This window comes from Ixodes scapularis, unplaced genomic scaffold (assembly GCF_016920785.2).
Source record: "Ixodes scapularis isolate PalLabHiFi unplaced genomic scaffold, ASM1692078v2 PGA_scaffold1__304_contigs__length_218370807, whole genome shotgun sequence".
Lineage (NCBI taxonomy): Eukaryota > Metazoa > Arthropoda > Arachnida > Ixodida > Ixodidae > Ixodes > Ixodes scapularis.
Window position 1 is genome coordinate 103,940,860 of NW_024609846.1, and position 21,323 is coordinate 103,962,182.

General features: G+C 44.1%; 2 protein-coding genes across 4 annotated transcripts in view; one reads left to right on the top strand and one right to left on the bottom strand.

The window, feature by feature from the left end:
- Positions 1-87: 87 nt before the first annotated feature.
- On the top strand, positions 88-17,476 carry LOC8036199 (fructose-bisphosphate aldolase). Of its 3 annotated transcripts, none has more exons than XM_029991957.3 (7): positions 88-433; positions 4,519-4,640; positions 6,713-6,979; positions 10,882-11,042; positions 12,439-12,697; positions 12,839-13,038; positions 16,513-17,476. In XM_029991957.3, the coding sequence occupies exons 2-7, from the start codon at positions 4,529-4,531 to the stop codon at positions 16,606-16,608; spliced, it is 1,095 nt and encodes a 364-aa protein (XP_029847817.1). In that variant the 5' UTR covers positions 88-433; positions 4,519-4,528; the 3' UTR covers positions 16,609-17,476. The 3 variants fall into 3 exon arrangements, with proteins under 3 accessions (XP_029847817.1, XP_029847818.1, XP_040070208.1); XM_029991958.3 differs by having other exon boundaries at positions 118-433; positions 17,206-17,476; XM_040214274.3 differs by lacking the exon at positions 88-433 and adding an exon at positions 3,086-3,271.
- Positions 17,477-18,150: 674 nt separating this feature from the next.
- LOC8036197 (probable ATP-dependent RNA helicase DHX37) overlaps positions 18,151-21,323 on the bottom strand; it is a 72,749-nt gene continuing 69,576 nt past the window's right edge. Inside the window, exons 25-26 of the mRNA XM_029991951.4 lie at positions 20,454-20,551; positions 18,151-18,287 (exon numbers count right to left, since the gene is read on the bottom strand). Coding sequence (XP_029847811.2) covers positions 18,205-18,287; positions 20,454-20,551 — 181 coding nt within the window. The 3' untranslated portion in view covers positions 18,151-18,204. The remainder of the gene's footprint in view (positions 18,288-20,453; positions 20,552-21,323) is intronic.

A 21,323-nucleotide genomic window follows, 5' to 3' on the forward strand; every position in this document is an offset into this window, starting at 1 on the left:
GCACTAAGAAAGTTTTAATTTACATATAACATTTAAGATAAATGAATAAATATAAAATAAACTAAAACAAAATATGTTTTTGTCATATTTTTTTGGAAACCGAAACTGGACGGGCTACAGTTCCGCGCAGCGTAAAACCATAAATAAGGTTTTGTTTAGTTTTTTTAACAAGGAAAGTGAAATTTACAGGCTTCAGGGAGAAACTAGTGCTCGCGATCATTAAACCAAGCAACAACAAAAAAACAATTGGAAAGGAAAACGAAGAGCCCTAGCGCCCCAGTCACTGGCCCCAGCCGACGCACGGACGCACGCCCCCTATCCCGAGTGTTTTGCGAGGACTGCAGGCACAGGTCACCTTGGACGGCAGATCAGTGAGATCAGTTGACTCGCGCAGACTTCTGTTTGAGGTTCGTTGGAGAGCAACGCCTGTCAAGTGAGTCCTAACTTCCACATTATCTCGCCTTTCATTAGGCATTCAGGGCTCCTGGATCAAGATTTACTGACCACGTATCGCATTTTTCACCGCATTCGACCGGGTCGCACTGTCTCGAGCTTGCCTTGAGCAGATGACATTTGGATTCAAACATAACCGACTAACGTCCGCATCGCTACCCTCAGTCTCGTCAGATTCAGAGCTCTTCGGTGATTGATAATACCTTGGCTACTTAACTGTTATGTAATAACGTTGTGAGGCTAGCTAGAATTCGCCGCTCCGCCTTCTTTTTTTTCTAACGCGGAAATGGTGTTTCCTTTAGTCGCGAACTGTGAAGACCATTGCTTGTTTGTTTTTTTTTTTTGTTTTTTTTTAATGTCTCTACTCCGTCCGCGTTCGCATTCTTTTAATCTTTTTTCACTTTCCGGGGATCTTGTTTTTGTACTCAACTCGACTAATTCATTCACACTCAATTTTTTTCTTAAATCAGGGCCTCGTCAATTGGTCCTGAATAACTGGAATGTGCATACCATACGATTGTGACTGATGCAAGTTACGCGTAGTGTTTTTTTCAGGGGTCTATCTCCGTGATTCAGGTGTAAGGCGATATTCATTTCACTAAGATTTTCTCTTCAGCGTTTCTCGTCAGCATTTCTGCTATCAGATACTGAAAGTTAGCGCTGTTCGGGCATGATCGAGCAAGTACAAACAGAGATATCATACTATAGAAGTCAGAATGCATCCTCCGCACCACCAGCATTCGGTATATTTCCAAATGGCGTTGTTGTTCCTAGCATTGCTTGAGCAAAAAGTTGGGTGGTCATGTCCTCGAGCGCTAAATTACAAAGCGGGCAGGCTTGCCTTTGGGGCCAAAGGCCAAGCCAGCTAGGCGCTGAAGGTGACCTTGGTTCACTCGTTTTTTTCTTTTTTTCGTCGTCTGCGCGAAAGACCTTGCCGTATCTTGTTTACAATCCCCGAGGCCTCCCGATCCCGCCTTGGAATCGGCTAACGAAAGCCCTTTTTCTCGTTTCTTTTTTTTTTTTTTTTTTTTAAATATATGTGCATATTACAATTTTTTTTCTCGAGTTTTAACAATGAATCATGTAAGCAGCGATAGAATGCAGGCGAGCTGGTAATGAATCGACATCTTGTAGGTCTTCGTCCGTTTTTTTTTTTTTTATTGTTTTTCATGTTAGGGTCTACAAGATGTCGGTTAAAGAAGCTCGTGGGGAGGTTTTCACAATTTTCCTTCTAGTATATGGTTTAGCCTGAACTTGTGCAACAGTTGAAGTTTGGTTTGTTTGTGCGTTAGGGGGGAAACTGCAGAAATAAAATCTGGGCGTCCTGAGCTAACTTGCAATAATTGTTAGGCAAAAGCGGTTGACAAAGAGTATCCCAGCCAAAGTGTGGTGCGCTGTTTGTCCTCTTGGAAGCGCCAGTTTGTCGTCTCTTGAGGTTGTCTGTTGGGAGAAAGGTACTTGAGTCCTGGGTCCAAGTCCAGGAGTTGCATCGAGGAATAGCTGCGACAGTGGGGCCCCTGGAGTCTCTTTGGAGGCCTCTCTAGGGCCCTATTTTAAGAAATGGCCTATCAACTGATGCCTCGGGCTGCAAAGAACCTTGGAGGCTATTGCTCTCCCCTCGCTTAAGTTTCTTTTGTCTGGCCATGGCTTTCTTGTTTTGCAATTTCTACGTGTATGTTTTTTTTTCGGCTGGCTATGATACCGGTTGCTGTATAATAATTGTTTCAGTGCTGGAGTTCAGGAAATATAGTTACAAGGATGAGATAGTTAATATGCAGCTCTATCTGTTGGCTTTGTGCAATTTTTACATAGGGTTCATTTTCTCGACAAAACCTATTTTACCCTGTATTTGCTGCCAGTGGCCCTTGGGTTGTATGTAGACATATTCTCGAATCCAGCTTTCAGACTAGCCTAACAGACACAAACATAAAATTATAAACTGTAGCATTTGGTATTATTCCAGGCCAGATCTAAGTAAACTATTGTAATACAATCCTTTTACTTGTCATCTAACAAATTACCAGTTAATTTTTTTTTTCTTTTTGGGATGCATCCCTTATTCTTTTTAATTTTAGTTAGCCAGCCTCATAATAAAAATGAGATCTCGCCACATCACCAACTAGTATATGGTGAATATGTTCAATTTAACCAGAGTCATTTTCCATTATTGAACACGTTATTGCTAACCGCATGCAGTTACACTGAAACGAGTACAAAAATTTATTGAGTGTACATTATAACTTTCCACACCAATCAAAACTAAGAAAGCATTCCCTTGTTTAAAAGATTAAATGTTTTATTGCAGAATGAAACCACCCTATAAATGAGTCGCCATGCTTTGTTGATTAAAAATAAAAGTAAAAAAAGGAGCCTTATTTCTCATAAAAGCGTTGAATAGCTCGATCGTTGAACTATACTTTGGATAGATAGTGCAAAATCCTTATTGCGCTCAGTTTTAAGAAAAAAAGATTTGTGAATGAACAACTTGAAACAATTTATTTGGAGTACACCTTTATAGTGCATGCAGCCATGAATAATTCTTTGTGCAGTCCCCACTTCTTATCTAAGCTTTGGTTGAAGTGGCCTAGGGGATTCCATTGAGGATGTGAAGATAGTACAAGTCCTGAACTTTGTCCACGTCTGGACAACAGCATATCTCGATGTCTGTTAAGCTGGTGTGGCGTGACCTAGGAAGTACGCTCTGAAAGGTCGAGATTAATTACACTAACTTGTGGGTGTCACGGCCTGTACTCTCGGCCTGTTGGAAGATTTCTTCCAGCTTCTTCTTTCAGCCTTTGCATATTTGAAGGAACATGGAGCATGTAATGGTTATTTGTTGAATGCAGGCGAGTTGCCATTTGTGCTATTTTGTGCAAGAATAATTTAAATAACATTAGTAGGTATATGGAAAGATATTTATATTAAAAAGAGTCAGCTTTTGAGGACATCTTTGAGAGGCCGACAACTCGGGAAAGCTTGCATGTAGGCACGAGTAGAAAAGGGCCAGAAATTCTCGGCACATTTATCAGAAAAGTGGGGCTCCATGGCTAGCTAGCTCCAGTTCTCGGTATCGTCAAATCAAATGCCTCAATGGCCGTAACACTTCCTCTGTTCTTCAACTTAGTAATGGACCTAATCCATAGACAAGCTATCTTCCTTTTAGCTTGTAGCTTAGCTGCCTCGGTGGATCCAGGTAAAAGGGCCAGCATTTGTATCTCCAGGTGGCAAGTTCGATCCGCTAAAATTCTTGTAATTTGACTGAGGCTTATAATGAATGACAAAGGCATTGTGCTGCTATAAGTATATATCCGATTGCATTGACTGGCCCTAGGGCGCAGGCTATAATTCTCAGCTTTCCACAATTAAGATACCAGACACCTTATATTGGTTTAGCATGCAAGCCCCAACGTTTTATATAATTTTGTTTGTACTTTTGACGGAGGCAAGCTCTTATTTTAGTATTCTCATATAATCAATCTGCACCTTTGTATCAAATTATTGTTCACTGTGGAGCCCATTTTTGCTATTTATTAAAAGTGGGTTTTGTTGTTATATTTCTTATACATGCAGGAAATTTCAGACTATCATGCTGAGCCTCAGAGGCTTATGCAGTGAAATAAATATCCGGGCTGAAAGATTTGGAACCTGGACTAAAATAAGTTTGGTAGCAGTTGGCTTCCTGAAAGTATGTGCCAAGGAATTTGTTGCCATTAAAAGCTAATCCATGCTCTCTAAACATGTAGTACTCATTTCCTGCTGTTGTGCAGACAATACTTTTTGCATCTTGTGTTATGTTGATGCCTTAGCATTTGTTCCAAATTATTTCTGGCAAAAGTGCAAGCTAAAATATTCAGCCGAGTAGGTGTGCATGATCAGACACTGCAATTGCTTTATCCTTATCACAATTTAATCGATTGTAAGGAGCAAAAGTATGGAGGTGACCTGGTTAGAAAACATCCAATGTCCATTATTTTATTTCTCCTTGTTTCGGGGTTTAGATTATGATGAATCAATATATTATTAATTTGTGATGGAAATGTCATCTGTCAAAATGTTTTGATGCAGGTGATCAAGGATGGCTGGCCACTTTACCTACCTGAGCCCTGAGCTGCAGAAGGAGCTGAAGGCCACAGCCGAGGCCATCGTTGCTCCTGGGAAGGGCATCCTGGCTGCTGATGAGAGCACTTGTGAGTAATCCGAAGGCCCGTTTCTCTCGGCAAGCGGACGATAGAGTGCAAGATGTGATCACAAAGGGGAGGCTGTAGCCTCCAGTAGCGTCCACTTGACGCAATCATTTAAAAAGGATGCTGAACCGAAATCTGGATTCCACAAAACATGCGGCAAAAGCGTGCAACGGGATGCTACTCAATAGGATGACCATATTTTTCAAAAAGAAAAAGGCGCATTTGACAGAAATGTTCATGTCATGTTTCTCCGAGATTGAGAGAGAACAACCTCGCCTCTTCTCCGCATCGCCACCTTGAGGGAGCGAAGCGAAGAGAGGAGAAAACGAGATATCTCTACGTCACTCGCCTCGTCGGCCTGGTTCGATCTCTACCTCTTTCCAAAAATACGGCCGTCCATTCGAGATATCTCCTTACGAGTAGTGTTGTAGGACTTGTAGCGTCCCGCCTACATCTCCTGCATTGTTTTTTTGAAATCTAAATTTCGGTTCACCATTTCTTAAATACTAACTTAAAGTGGCATCCTACCTTCCCATCGTGCATGTCTGTCAGCTTCTGTCCTTACAAACAAATGCAGCTTTAAAAAAAAAAAAAATTATACATTTGAAATTAATAAAAGAACAGTGCAACACGCACCTTCAAATTCTATTTTTGTTCTAGTAGTAGTTTTAGTTTCATAAATTTATATCGATGTGGGCAAGCACAGTGATGCACAACCAAAATTCAACCTTAGGAATACCTGATCTTGTTCGCCAAGGGATCTGGGGAGGTGCTCAGAACTTAAGGGGCTCTGGACCTATATGGGGCTAGCAACCTTGGCACTGATATGCTGCACTGCAAATGGGAGCAAGTCGTGACTGAGGCATATATCTTCCGAAGAGAGGTCATGGTCGCAGCTCAAGTTTGATAACTAAGCACTGCTCATACACTCGCCATAGTCCACTAACAGTTCCAAAATCGAAGTGTCGGTCCTAATTTCTAGCTAGCCGCAGAGTGACTATGGGGATTAGTCCTAATTCAAAGCCTCGCTTGCACACTCTTATCACAGAAAAGTTCTGAAGATTACACAACATGGTTGACTGTGTCTGGAGGGCTTCAGAAGGGTCACCTTGGTTTTGGTGCAGCGAACTGTGAGATGCAATGATGGGGTGTAAAAATTGATGCACCTAAATAGTATGGTAGTGCCTTTCTGGAACAAGGAATTGGCAGACCACAAAGTTGGCTCCCACCCAAAGGATGACGGTAGGTAGCTGTTCCTTCTGACCTTGTTTCGTCCCAGAGTCACTGCCAAAAGTGGCATATTTGGGGCGCTTAGGTTTCTGCTGCCTCTAAGGCAAAGATTTAGTTCTCCCTTCAAATGTATACGTGTGACATGCTTCAATATGAAATAAAGCGCATGTGCCATATTTTCTGACATGTAATGTGCGTTTTGTATAGGGTTGAAGCTGGTTATAACAGAAATATTTGTGAATTTAAAGTATGTTCGCTGCATCCTAGATTTGTATCTGAGATTGGCAAGAAATATGAATTTCTTGCGAATCTCATGCCAAGTTCAAAAGTGCTGGATTGGTTGGGATACTCATAGCTTTCGCTGCGGTCAATCATACGGTAAAATGTTGAACCACCCCAGTTCATTGTCACGCAACTCCTTGCGCCTAGTCAAGGTGGGACGGAAAGTTTCAGCTTGGACAAGTCTGAGCCTGTTGCGTGGGTACCGTGCGACCTATGTGCAACATGTAGACAATTTTTATTTAGGTTTAGTAGATCGATATTTAAATTGTGGGGCTACAAAATAATTAAAAAACCTTTTTTGCTGAACTTTTCTTTATTTTCTGGTAAATTCTCGATCTGTTCTGGGTTAATGAAAGGCTATACGAAGTTTCTACATTACGCAATGAAGTGATGTCTCGAGACTCCACGACTTCACGTGACAATATTGAATTTGTTCTTTGGCTAAATAAACCCGCATTATTCGTAGCCCTAATTTTTTTTACATGCGTGCGTGTTCACTTGTAGGTAACGTGTTATGCCCTTTGCCAACCCCTTCGTTGTCCCACCGTTGTCTCATTGCACAGCCACGATGGGCAAGCGCCTGCAGGGCATCGGTGTGGAGAACACTGAGGAGAACCGGCGCCAGTACCGGCAGCTGCTGTTCACGAGCGGAGAAGCGATGAACAGCGCAATCAGCGGGGTGATCCTGTTCCACGAGACACTTTACCAGCAGGCAGACAACGGCACCCCCTTCGTCAAGATGCTCGAGAACCGGGGCATCATCCCGGGCATCAAGGTGGACAAGGGTGTCGTGCCCCTGCTCGGCACCGACGAGGAGAGCACCACCCAAGGTGCGCGCCCTTTTTTGGTGTCGGCTCGCCTCGGGCCGGTTCACGCATTTGTGTTTGACTGGAACTGAGTGCCTCGTGATCCTTTGTGACCGCTTAAACAGAAACACATCCAGCTCTGTGTACCGTAACAAGATTGAAGGTTTTTAAGTACTTGCAAGATCAAACTTATGCACTACCTATGAGAAATAGTTGCTCAACACCATAATTACGACAATTACAACATTGTCAGAATTATTCAGAGGCGATGGTGAAAGAAGGGCACATGAAAAATAGGCAAATGCATAAGATATCGAGGCAGCGCCCACTTCACTTTCACTGAAAACTGGGTTGATCTAGACGCGGGCGCTTGTCCAGTCAAATCGGGCGCTTGACATATAGTTTTTGGAATTCCCAAGTTTAGGAAATGTTAATAGTGGGCGCTTGAATGAAGTGGGTGCTACCATGGTAGCTTACGGTATGCAGATCAGAAGTTTCGGTGCTACCTGATAAATGGTACCATTCCGCTAAGCAGTTCATAGAACACAATGCTCTCGGTCGCAGTCGGACGCAAGTGTGTGAACAAGCCTTTACCCTCTGGAGTCTGGAGAAAGCATAGTGAAGAATTGATTGCACGTATATTTTGCCGTACGATAAAGAAAGCACAACATACGACTTCCAATTGCAATATTTTGTGCCTGCACACATTGCAAAATTATTGAAATATCAGGCCCTCAATGATGCGGTCAGTTACAGTACCTAGATTGAGCAGGTAACAATGCAGAGGAGCTGACGAGTTACAGGTTCCCACAAGGGTTTCACAGTATATGGCTGCCGTGGATACTGCAAAACTTGCCGTCCCTTTGATTCTTAAACAGACAATGTTTTGTGTGTGGCCTCATTGCATTTGGACTGAAATATGTTTTTTATGGTTGTAGAGCACTTTCGTACCACAGTCATGTCTATCTTGAAACCAGACAACTGAAGTGCTCCTCTCAATTAGGCAGAGATACTCAGTCTTGCCTTAATGTGAACTGCAAGTAATGCTACAAGCTTCAGCTCCTTGCTTTAGAAACAGCCTCGGTTGCACAAACAAGTGTGCAGTGGATGCATCTACCAAAGCTAGCAGCTGATGGTTTTAGCCGCTGCTGCAGTTCATGGCATGATGCAATATAGTTCACTGATAACTAAAATTCAGCATTTTCAGTTTATTTTTTGTTTAAATTTGGAAGATGTTTTTCTGCACTAATATTCAGCTGAAAATTCACGGTTTATTAAATTTCATTTCATTTTCCCTCAAAGGTACATAGAAAAAGTGCATTACATTGGAGTTTTTTTTAGACTCCAGATTCTTTGAAATTCGGAGATTATAGTTGTTTTGTTCCTAAATGTTCAGTATTCAAAACAAAGAATAAATAATATCCAGATAGAAATCTACATTACTAAATTTCGTAAGAACTTACCAGTGTCAAGTGATAAGTCTGCCGCTGCGTTTGGCATTGGCGCCCTTGCCACTGGCAATACTAACTGTCCCACGAGAAATCTTGTAAAAAGTGTTGCTTCCATTAAGGTCAATACTTTAAAATAACTAAACACCTGGACATAGTTGCTGAGAGGCAAGAAATCTACAAAGTCATAGCTTTCACTGTTGTGAAAACCCAACCCCTCCTTTATCTACGATGCATCAATAATATGCTTCAAACTGGAAACTGGAACAGTGGCTTTTGTCATGAACCAGAAGTGCAATGACCCGTTGTTCTGAAAAAAACACTGACGAGATAAACATTGAACTCATTTTTTGTGAATAGTCCAATGTTTAAAAGGTAACTGAAATAGCCTTTCCTCGGAATCACCAACCTTGTACTCTCGCTCAATTTATTAGTAAAATAGTGTTCTTTCTACCTTTATATCGCTTTTTATTTTGCAATCACGAAATCAAAATTCAGGGTTTTTCGGATGAATCTGAACTCACAAATTTTACCGGCGAGTGTTTTTCGGATTGATCCAGAAACACAAAAACCCTACTTATAACTCACTAGATTCACTTTAGTCAAGTTTTAGTTAGATCTGTAAAATTATAAACTTCTGCAAGGTGTCTAGCGACCGGGAAAAGCGGGAATTGTTGGGGAAATTTTAATTACCACCCTGTTACCACTTGTATAGGTGACCAGACAGAAGCTCATTGGAAAGAAGCTCGCCGGACAAAAGCTCACCAATTTTTTGGCGGACCCAGACGAAAACTTGTTAATTTTTTGGTGGACCCGGACAGAAGCTTTTCTTTTTTTTGATAAGCCAGACGAAAGTTTACTTGGGATAAAATAGGCTGGCCTAAACTGTGGGATAAATGGTCATGTCAACAGTCCTCTAGAAAGTCTATTCTTTGAACCTGGTTAACTAAACCAAGGTCAAGCTATTAGAGATTGTGATGGGATTTTTCCTACTAGTGGACGATGCAGGATGACCGTGCTCCGATGACGACCGGAATTTCCTCTGAAGCTGTGGAACAGCGCGCACAAGGTCACGCTAAGGGACGAGGGCAGGACCAATAACTCGTGCGAAGGGTAGAACAAGGGGTTCCATAAGCTTGTGGGACAGGACCATCCAAGTGTCTGGAGGCTGTTTGAAAGTCTTCGGTAGGATCGAGCGTTGGTCACGATAGCTTGGATGCAAGCGCACCAAGATGAATCCCCGGTGAACAGGGTTCGGAAGGCAACGGAGCGTCTTAAGAACCGCCTGAGCGAGCTGTGTGTGTACCTTTGCAGAGACATGCTGAAACTGCTCGAGGCAGTGGGAGGCTGTATTTGCCTTTATAGATTTTAGCAATGAACATTCTATTTTTAAAGGAGTTGTGCAAGTTTCAGTGCTTTGCTTAAATAATTTGGGAGTTGGTGTCTCAACCTTTCTGAAGTAAAGAACAAAAATCCGCTTTTGCGGTTTTTGTCCTAGTTTTTATTTTATGTCCTAGTTTTTATTTAAAAAATGGACAAAGATTGAGGTTTTCGGCACCTCTCAACTCCTTCACCATCTTCCGAGTCACGTGCCCTCTAACGTCAATGGGGTTTGCGCGGGATTCCGGTGAAGCTCTCTTTAGAGACATCAGTGAGCAGCGAGAACTCGTCCGCTCATGACCACGTGACCACGTGCTGGAGGGCGCAGCACAAACAATATGGTGAAAGGAGGAAAGTCTCATCCGGGTCCGGCCATACCCCTCCGGCTTCTGGCGGCTGTTCGCGGTAGCAGAAAGAGCTGACGGTTTTGTGGACCTAGGATAGATGGCGCCACTAAAACTTCGTATAATAAATCTTTTGTCGATGATACCAGGTTTTTGACGCATTTGTATTTAAAATTTGCCTTTTATCGAGCAGGTATCTTTCTACAAGATCCCCATTGACGTCACGCCGCGTGTTTCTCATGGCCGCCGCTCGCGGCTGCAGGTCGGGGGATATTCTCATTTTTGCCTCGCGATTACGCGGCGGAATTGCAACATTTCGAAGAAAGGAGGTGTGTTTTCTGTCCTTTGTGACAAGGTGAACAATGTCAAAAGTAGAAGATTCCAATTCTTTCAACGTTAAAATCGTTGCACAGCTCCTTTAAACAAGAAACATAGCTTGCACGAGTTGTACATACTTTTTCATGTAGAAAAGCAAGCAACTTTATCCGGGTGAGGTTTTAGTCCGGCTTCACGAGTAAGAGTGGTGAGCTCTTGTGAAAAATCCAGTGGGCTTCTGACTGGTGGGGTTCTATCTCAGATTCCTTGTATACACTGTGGCAGGGCAGTATAGGGTATCGCAAGAGGTGCAGGTTGAGCTTTTTCGGCATGTTTTATGACTGCCGTAAAATGGTGATCAGCAGGGCTACAGTGTGTGGGAGTAGACTGTTCTCTCTTGACTGAAAACGTTGTCAACCCTTCGTTCATACAAATGCAGGCTTGGACGATCTGGCCAAGCGTTGCGCGCAGTACCGCAAGGATGGCTGCCGCTTTGCCAAGTGGCGCTGTGTGCTGAAGATTCGCCCCCACTGCCCTTCGGCTCTGTCCATTCTGGAGAATGCCAACGTGCTCGCTCGCTACGCCTCCTGCTGCCAGCAGGCAAGTTGCTTTCCTCTTTCCATTTCAGCCAGGGAAACGGTGGGAGACTGCTTATCCAGGGGGGGGGGGGGGGGGTCGGGGGTCAAGAGAACCGGGAAAGAACACCACCCAGAAGTTGATGCACATATTTGAGGTTGTCGTCTTGTATATGGATGTACAAATTATTGTAGAACCCTGTTAAATATGTTTTTCAAGAGACTGTAGTCAAAAAATGTGTGGTTGTGAAAATGCAACAGCCAGTGGCCTCTACACCTTTCCAACATTTATCACCCAGACAAAAGTGCTGAACCCTTGGGCTGTGGACGCATGTGCAGCGTCTATGTTTTGAAGAGAGCAACGTGCATGCTCGGTGTGCGTCCCACAGCCCATTTGACAAAGATGGCAGCCTGCGGCGGTTTATTTCTACAGACATTTGAGGCGGTGGAGAACTAATATTCAAACACATGCCAAAAAAAAAATTTTTTTTTTTAACTGGGGGTTTGTTTATAATTGCTAACAAAAAATGTCAACCTGCAGGAGTGAGCAAGATTTTGAGCCCATTGACGTAATGCGGATGTCCCTGCCGCATTAGCTGCTGCTCTTAGCACATCTGTGGAGAGCAGTCAAGCTTCGCGCGAGTGCCGGCACGGGACGACTATGCAAAATCTGTGCACACTGGTTTCGGTGCACGATTACCAGTTTCGAACTCCGAGCCAAATGAAAGTATACCCTATCTCACAAGTTGCTCTCAGGACTAGCGAACATATGAGTGGGAGGGGTGTGTTAGGTGCTTTCACCCCCTCCACTGCATAGTGGGGTAGGAACACCATATTCTAATCTGGTAGGCATGGAGGCATCTCACGGTCGGACTGTATGCGTGGCGGCATTTCTAGGAATATGTATGATGCAATGCACCTGAAGAAGTGTGTAAATGAAGAAGAAAAGTTCTTAGCATGTGCACAGTTTCTTTACCATAGGACACATTGAGTATCATTCCGATAGCAAGTGCTGCTTGTAAAAGCCCCATTGAGTGCTGCTGTGCCTTTATTGCATTTGAGGGAATAATGATTTTCTTGTTCCTTCGCTAAAAGCTCATTTCATGGCACCGTTTTTTCCCCCATTATGCGATGGTGGAATTTTTTTATTAGATTTGGACCAGTTCTGGAGCACTTTCTTGTGTCTGCTTGCGCATGTGCACCCATGCTCACATCTACTGCACTAAAGGTGCAAGCATGGGGTACTTTTAGACTGCTCCAAATCCACCGACAAAATTCCCCATTGGACACCTACCAACAGACTTGGTTTTCCACCATGTAGTATCATTTCTCCGACTTTACCCGACACCAAAGTTAAATGTGTAGCTGCCCTGCTAAGCACTGCTGACTGGTCCCCGCATATCCCTGGGACGATTTCGCAGAGCGGCATTGTGCCAATTGTCGAGCCCGAGGTGCTCCCGGACGGCGACCACGACCTGGACAGGGCCCAGAAGGTGACTGAGCAGGTCCTGGCGGCGGTGTACAAGGCCCTCAACGACCACCACGTCTACCTGGAGGGCACCCTGCTCAAGCCCAACATGGTCACCGCAGGCCAGAGCTGCCCCAAGAAGTACACCCCGGCTGACGTTGCCCGGGCCACCGTCACCACCCTGCAGAGGACCGTGCCGGCCGCCGTGCCCGGTCAGGCTCCCTTCCTTGTTTTGCCCCTTGGCCATCTCCCCTCCCCGTGGTTCTCTGTAGGGAGATAACTAAGGCCAACGGCGTCCCGGGTAGCCTCGCAACAAAGGGCGCAGTGAAGACAATCTGCTGCTGCTTCCGCAGGCATCACCTTCCTGTCCGGCGGGCAGTCCGAGGAGGAGGCCTCCGTGAACCTGGACGCCATCAACAAATACCCAGGCAAGAAGCCCTGGGCCCTGACCTTCAGCTACGGCCGTGCGCTGCAGGCGAGCGCCCTCAAGGCCTGGGCCGGCCAGGCGGGCAGCATCAAGAACGGCCAGGAGGAGTTCCTCAAGAGGGCCAAGGTAGGCGCCATTCTCTCGGCTTCTTGCGGGCCCTTCCCTCCTTTTTGCTTTCCGTTCGCACTTTTGCATTAGCTTACGACTGAGTTCTTGCGATCTCTTACGATGAGAGAATTTCAGAAAGCCTGTATTATGGATTTCCCAACCGCTTGAACAGGGTTGCGCGGTTGATGGGCCGTGTTTGCATTACGAGCTGCAAGGAAACGCCCAAGGTGTCGATCGTCTGCAAACCTCCCTGCCTTTTTGCCTACTTTCCTCCTCGCCACGCAAAAACATGTGCACACTTGCGACTAATCTCCGCAGGGGGCGTCCGCTGTTGAAGGGGCGATGCAAGTATTTTTGTCCTTCGTGCAAAAATCGCTTAGAACGAATCCCAGACGTTCATGACCTATCAAATGTGCGTTTGTTTTTCACCATATGCATAGCAGTCGCAGACAAAAATTAAAAAAACGAACTGCGTTGGGGGAACGCCGCTCGTTTTTAAAATTTTTAAAACTCAACTCAGCCAGAACAAGTGGCCTTGTGATCTGGAGCAGATTATATGCCGCCAATGGTGATCATAGCCACACGCTGGGGTTGGCAAAGCAAAGGACATGCGCCGAGTTCCAGACGTTGTTACGGTTCGGCTATTGTTGCAGTGACTGGACGCGGGGCACTACCCGAATGCTCGTCGAGCTACTGAATATCACGAGCACAAATCAATTGCTTATGCAATGCTCGGGTCCAATCTACGAGCTGCATTAAAATACCGTCGCTGGGGAGTACCGCGACCCCCTAGCCACGTCGTCAAGTTTTGCAAAGGAGAGATAGAGAGAAAACGCTTGCTTTTGTCCCGGAAAAAAACGCCACAACAAAGGAGTTTCTTTGTCAGTGGCGTTGCGCGAGACTACACTCGGGTCCCACTAGTGCCAGTAAGCTCGCGTAAATTGTAAAAACGTTTTGAGCGCTTATTGTTGCACGGCCCTTTTAAGTAGCAAGCGCTTTCCACGGTTTGAGATGGATCCTCTCTTCAATCTAGGCTGGTGTCATCTATGAGGGGACCTTGGAACTGCATTTCACTAGAGCGAAGGTTTTGCAATATTTGCCAGGTCAAATGTAGGGTACATACAATCTATGAAAAATGGTAATTTACAACATTGTCGAGTTCTTTAAAGGGGCACTCCGGCGATTTTTTGAGCTACCTCAAGTCACTATATTTTCTGGCCCCCCACCTTTACCCTTTCCGGTATGTTATTTGGTAGTGCAAAATTCATAATACCGTAGTTATTGTGAAATCGGCAAATGAAACTGATGCAAAAACCACTGTTCAAATGTACCGTACCTGCCCTTTTCAGTGCCGTGACGTCGGTGGCAGGCAGGCTTGCCAGTCGAGCGAGCAGTCTAAAAAATAGAATAAGCCAATCATTTGTTCCGTGCTGCAGCCCGTGTACCGGAGTGAGCTTCCAAAGCATTCATTTGACACCATGAAACTACTTCGAATCAGTGGGGACCAAATTCTACCATCCAAAGTGTGAACCCCTGCCTTCCACTGATGTCACTTTTTCATTGTTGGCAGTAGAGACTTTCAGTTTGGAAAACATGGTGAGAGCCGAAATTGTAAATTTAATAACTTCGCGAAAAAAATAATATTTTGACCTAATATTTGGGATACTATTTTAGCAATGTTTGTATGCAACTTTAGCAAAATTTCAAGCAAATCGGGGACCATGAAGAAATTGCCGGAGTACCTTTTTAAGCCAAGAAAGAATGACTCGCGAAGAAAATAAGAAATATACAGAAATTCCAAGCGTTTCATGAATACGCGATTGATTACGCCTGGGTGTCCTCTCATCGTAAGAGATCCCTAGGGGTTTTAAGGCATTCGGCTGTAAGCTGTTGCATATGTGCAAACCAGCTTTTTACTCTACAAATAAAGGCTGATTCACACATTTGCATTTGAGCATGATTAGCGAACTTTAGGACAGCATTGTTTGTTGAATCTTGTTCAGATATGTAGTAGGCTCTTAATTCGAGCTTGAAGTGACCAATGAACTCCGCACAAATTGTCTGAAGCTTAATTGTCCTAAAAGTGAGAACCATATCTTTTGAAATCCTGGTTGGGTAAGGGAATGCAAAGGCAGGTATATATACTGTTTATCTACGCATCTAAAACTTGTCGCGGGGCTGGAAATGACCTTTCAGTGGCCGGCTTCTTGCTTGGCACGCCAAAATTATGGAATGCGGTTATGGACGTGGTAACAACAAAAAAGATTCTCACATGTAGACTCTAGGTTCTATGAAAACGGCGTAGCATTCTCTAATTCTTGCTCATTGTAGTGCCGGTATTGCAGCTTGATTGAATAACGAGGTTTACTCTCTTAGCTATGAGGACCCACCTAAAGTTTAAATTGTATGAATTTTGTGTATGAATTAAGTAATTTACAAATGCATTGAAATAACCAGCCAGTCTAAAATTTAGGATCTGTTTGAATTCGTCGATAGTGTGGGCTATATAAGTTTGAATTGACGAGAATTTATTGTGTTTCTTGTCTCTACCTTGAGTGTTGTTGCGTGAGTAGTCAAGTGCTTCTAGCACTGTTCCAGCATTTTTTAAAATTCAACCTAGTGTTCTAGTGTTTGTCTACTTGAGTTATACAAGATTGATTCAACCAATAACACCTAATAAAGAGCTTGCAGGTTAGCAATTCAGATATTTTCCAGAAATCATAGTCAACTGTCAAGCTGTCTTTCTATAACTGATTATATCAAGAAGGGTTTGTGCTGGCTGTAAATTCGGTGTTTGTTCCTTTTTTGTGTGGTGCCAGCAAAGTATAACTTATTTATAAAAAACGCTTCCATTTTTCGATTTTTAGTAATTTTGAACTTTTGATGAGGTGGTATAATTGTAGCAATTTGAAAGTACCTATTTTGGCAACTATACTTTAAATTGGGCTGCTATGTGACAGAGTGCAGCAAGGCAAGCTGGTTTATTCAGTAGGCTCACCAATAGTGAACACCCGTTTCATTGTAGTAATTGGTTATGGAAGAAAAAGCATAAAAGAAGTGTGGGAATGCTTTTTAAGCACCAGTGTTTCTACTTGCATACTTGGTTTTGTTTGCGGTGATCGTGTAACAAGACTTGAGGGATAGATAAAGGGCAAATGAGGATCTCAACCTTCTATTAATTTATTGACATTGCCAATCCGATCAGGGCAGAAGTGGAATGCAATAAAAATAATAAACTATTCACTTTTGTGTTGAGGTCTCCTTGGTACATCCTTCTCATTTTGAGGCCTCAATCAGCTTGAGTACTCGCTTCAACTTGCATTGTTTAGAGAGGAGAGCAAAAATGGTTCTCAATCCCTTCTTTAAACTTGCAGCTTTTGCAGTGTGTTGCAGTTGCACCCTTAATTGCACGAGTGTTTCAACTAGGTGGCCCATCGTCTGACTGCATGTGACCCATCCCTCTTCCCCCTTGTTTTGATGTTTTGTTTCTAGGCCAACCATTTGGCTTGCCAAGGAAAGTATGTTGCTGGTTCCATCGACAGCCTGGCTGCCGATCGCTCCAACTTCGTCCCCACCCACTCCTACTAGTTGGCCGTGCCCTGCCATCGAGTAGTATCGGTGGCCAAGGTTTTTTTTTGTTTCCCAGTACCCTTTCCCCAGCTTCACTGGCCACTGGCATTTTGTTCCTTTTGGCTGCGAATTACCCAGTCTTTGGTGCATTGTTTTCCTTCACTTGATTTTTTCTAGTAATTAAACGCATGAATGTAGTTGTAACTGTTAGATTCCTTTCTGCATGTTACCCTAGCAACTGTTGCATGCCTTATGCAGTTAAGTGCCATGGCTACCATTGTTTGATTGTACCCTATGCTTCCTTTATTTTTATGCATGTATCTCGTTTACACCAATTGTTACTTGTGCGAAGCACGAATGATCAAAGTCCAAGCCATGTTAATGCTCCCAAATTTTCTCGATTTTTCTCTGGCAAATGTCACCTTCAATGAAGTCTCTATTTTTGTACAGGTCTTAGCAGAACAATTCTATTTTCTTTTATATCGTGGACATGTTTCAAGTTTTGGAAGTGTTCAGAAAGGCCAGGTTTCTTTGTACTTGTTTGACAGTTCTTGTAGTCGCCCATTACACGAGAACCGCTTGCACAGAGTGCCGTGTTTTCGACGTTGTCCGCAGGCCTGCAGTGACGCTGCACTCGGGAAGTACAGCGGCGGCGTTTCTGGGGCTGCAGCTTCGGAGATCCTCTTTATCAAAAACCACGAGTACTAAGCTCGACCCAAGGATCCCAGGCTTGCATAGATGTAGGAGTCCCACGTAGCACTGTTACACCTGCAGATTTCTTCCTGCGTGGCTTAGCCAACCCCTTAAATGTTTGCTCCTTCCCCAAACTGCTTAGCCGCGAGAAACATTGGATGTCTGGTGCAAATAAAATTGTTACTACGTTGAATCTGTTTGTCTTTGCGACTATTGCACGACCATAGAACATTCGGCCACATGCGTTGGCTGGCCTCGTTGAAATGACCTTCCCGTCATAGTTTCTAGCAGCCTTTTAATGAGGCAGTACTCCCGGATCTTTGCTAGGGAACTGGATGCTGCATATGCTCTACTGGTTTACCATACCTCGACAAATAGCTACGGCCTCGGCAAGTGAACTGAAGAATCTAAATGGGGCATGGTGAAAATGTATTGACGGACCACTCCTACCAAGAGCGCAGTGGTGCACTTTGCTACATTGTTCCGATTGGTTCAAGGGAGCTGTGGCGTTCACTTGCCAAATTATGTCAACTGTCGAGTTGAAGCCCGAGGAAGTTGCGATCTATGGCAACACTGATTCACGCTGCAGATGTGAAATTGTCGGTGCAGTACAACTGCTAGCCCAAGGTCTTTACACGCACCGTGCAGCAGAAATGCATTTTGTACAACCGGGGTTTTCTGGCTTCAACATTTGTAGCCTGCACCTATACTTTCGTATGAATCGATGAACAGCAGTAACGGCTTAAATCTCGAGGATGGTTATGCAAGGCAGTTTACAACACTGCCTGCAATTATGAACATTGCTTATGAGTGTAACAGAGTCGCGGCAGTGGGTTTGCTAAAAAAATTGATATTGCAGCTTTGCGGTGAACTTCATAAAATGTTTAATATGCATATGTACACGACCACACCATTCCAAAGTCACTTGTGTGAGGGAGGCCACTTCAAGCTGACTTCATTGTGCAGGCTCTCCTGAATCCATTCCAGGTATTCACTCAGTAAATCTAAAAAAAAAATGGGAGTACAGAAAAAAAAGATATGCACTATGTGAGGAAAAACAACTTTTACAAGAAAACTGACAATTTCCTGTTCTATTTGTAGTACAGAAAAAGGAGGCTCATACTCCTTCAGGCAAATGATTTTTCAACATGAAATGCAGAGGCTGTACAATATCTGGCGTTTTCACCCTAAAAGTTAAGAAAACGTGCAACTCAAAGCGATAACCTCTCTCTAGCATTTGCCAAATGGCTCAAATTAACTTCCAGGACTTGATGTCATGAACATTGTGCAGCACAACTGGAACAAACACTGCATCGGGGCTTTGTTTGCCTCTTTCTCGGGTGTCGAAAAGTGCCGATGTCGTGCGATAGCTTGTGCATATCTGAAGCACCAAAGTTGGTGTTCCAGGTATGCACAATCCATCCGACTAAATAGTTTCGATGACAGCACACCACCTGTGACATTAAAAAAGACAAAAAAAAAAAAAAAGCAATTGTTTGTTCATGTTAAAACTAGGTTGCACTCTACATCAGCAAACCTATGTGAGCCATCCTAGTTTCTAGTGCACACATCTGTGAGACATTCATCTTTACGGCTTTTCACAATGGAGTGAAGAAAAATATCGAATAGTACTTATTTTTTGACCAACAGCTTTACCTCCCTTAAAAAAAAAAGACAATTTTCTGGATGATAGTCTGCAGACTATAAATGTTTGTAAGTTGAAATTTTATGTGGTACAGACAATACAGGAATTTGATTTTTCAAAATTGTTTATTACGACGAGACGTGGCAAATTTTGTGAATGAAAAAGTATGCTAATGATGATTTATGTATCGGGGATGGAACTGCTCCGCCACTGTGCGCCTAATGACTTTGTTTTTGAGCCAGACTGATACAAAATGTATAAATAAGAACAAAATTGCACCAAGGTGCGCCCAAACTGAAATTGTAAAAGAGCCTTGTCGAAACTAGCTGTCTCGCAATTTCTGTTAGCAACAATGACACCCGAACTTCCGGCCCAAATGGGACGCCGTTGATCTGAATCTTAAAATCTGTATCTGAACGTTGCTGCTGCTCCACCTGCCGTCTACATTAGCTGCCATTGCTGCGTGCCCTTCTGAAGTCCTCGAGTCACTTCATCTGAATAGTGGAGCAAACATGACTATTGCTATCCCGCAGCCTGCGTTAACCAGCCCCGCGTAGAAGACTTGGGAATGAAGGAGAGCGAGCAGTGAGCCATATGAAAGAGTAAGATACAAGCTACCAGATCATGATTGCTCTTTGAACACGGTATGTGCAAAGTCAGGAGCTACTTCAAGTGATTTGGCAGGGATGTCGCGACTTTGACAGCAGACTTGCCGCAAGCTGTGAAGAAGTCTCATAAAGTTTACACAGAAAGGCTAGAGGTCGAAAACCAAGACGACGAGAAACAGAAGAGGAAGAACAGTGATGCGAGTACGAGGAAAGTTGGTCGTCAGGAAGAAGTGCGACAACTTGAATAGCACATCATCTGTTTGCGGACTATGCTTGAGCATGCGCAATCATCAAATAAATCAAACCTAAAAAAAAAAAAAAAACAGATGGAGAAGATTGAGTTTGGACAAGTGGTGTTAGCGGAGGTTAAAGGCCCATTCACACTCTTGCAACCGAGTACGGCCTGTAGAAACCTCTTAAAACTTCTTAGGACGAGAGAACACGCTGGCGCCATCTATGCGGTGACCCTGGAACTGCATTTCGCAAGAGCGAAGGTTTTGCGGGAGTTCCGAGGTCAAATGTGCGTAATACCTATAAGAAAGGCTTGTTTATAACGTTTACAAAAGTTTTTCGAGCCAAGAAAGAAAGGATAATGCGTGAAAGAAATAGAAAATATGCCGGACCACCAAGTTTACACTGCTACCCAATAGATGGTGCCAGTGTGTCCTTTCGTTGTAAGAGGTTTAAAGGAACCCAGCTTTAAGAGGTCGCAAGAGTGTGAACGGGCCTTAAAATGCAACTGCAACATGATGCAGCGATTCTGATCCAAGATGGCAATGGCTGTCACATTCCGTTTTCTTCTTTTCTTCTTCGAATGGTGGTGTTAATAATGTTTAGTAAAACATATCATACTGGAAAGGGTGGGGTGCACGCTGAGATGTTAGTAACCCGGTGGAGGGGACTGCTGCCACACTCACATTTGGGATTCTTTTTCCAAGCTTCGCAGAGCTTTTCTTTTGAGTCTGCAGACTGCGACACTAGTGCCTTCAGCAGGTGCTCCGTCCTGGGCTGCAACCTGGGCAGAAAGAAAAGTCAGAGGATAACTAAGCACTTCTTAAGTGTTGTGAATGCGAAAGCATGAATGTCGTTCGTCTGCGGTGTAGTGGCGTGGACAGCCACGTTTCGCTGGCGGATGGCTGAGCGTGCGCTTTTGTGACGTGGCCGCACCGCACTAAGCTCGGCCGTGCGGCCTCTCTGGAGTCTGTCTGGACGGGCTCTGGTTCAGCCGCCACCGCTCCCTCCTCTTTTCGGCGGCCGCGCCGCTGCATGCGCTGCGCCGCCGTGGAGAGGGTTTCTCCGGTGGCTTTTTTTGGAATTACGCCGCACGAGAGCCAATGGGAGCCTCGTTCCTTGACGCGCATCAGCCAATGGGAACATAATCCATCAGAAATCGGCTTCATTTGGTAAAGGGGATTTGAGGTACCGTTTGGCCAACGTTTGGCGTGGTTTCAAAGCTGATGACGTCAGTTTTCTTCATGGGACAGTTAATGCTTTTGCATTAAAAAGAAATGCATGTTCACTACCTCTAGCCAATAGGATAAAAATCCTGGCAAGGAGCGTACAGTTGCCCTGAATGCGTGCGTATGCCTGCAGCTTGCAGAATGCCAGATCGTCATACAAAATAGAAAACACATGACATGAAGATCTTTCTGTGGTACTAAAGGTGTCAGTAACCACAGAGGTATTTTACACCCATTGAAGTGTTGACCACCAGGTGTCATGGCAACTAAAATTAAGCCTTTTTCCACTTGCACTTTAGGATGATTGCCGATTCCGCAAATCTTTAT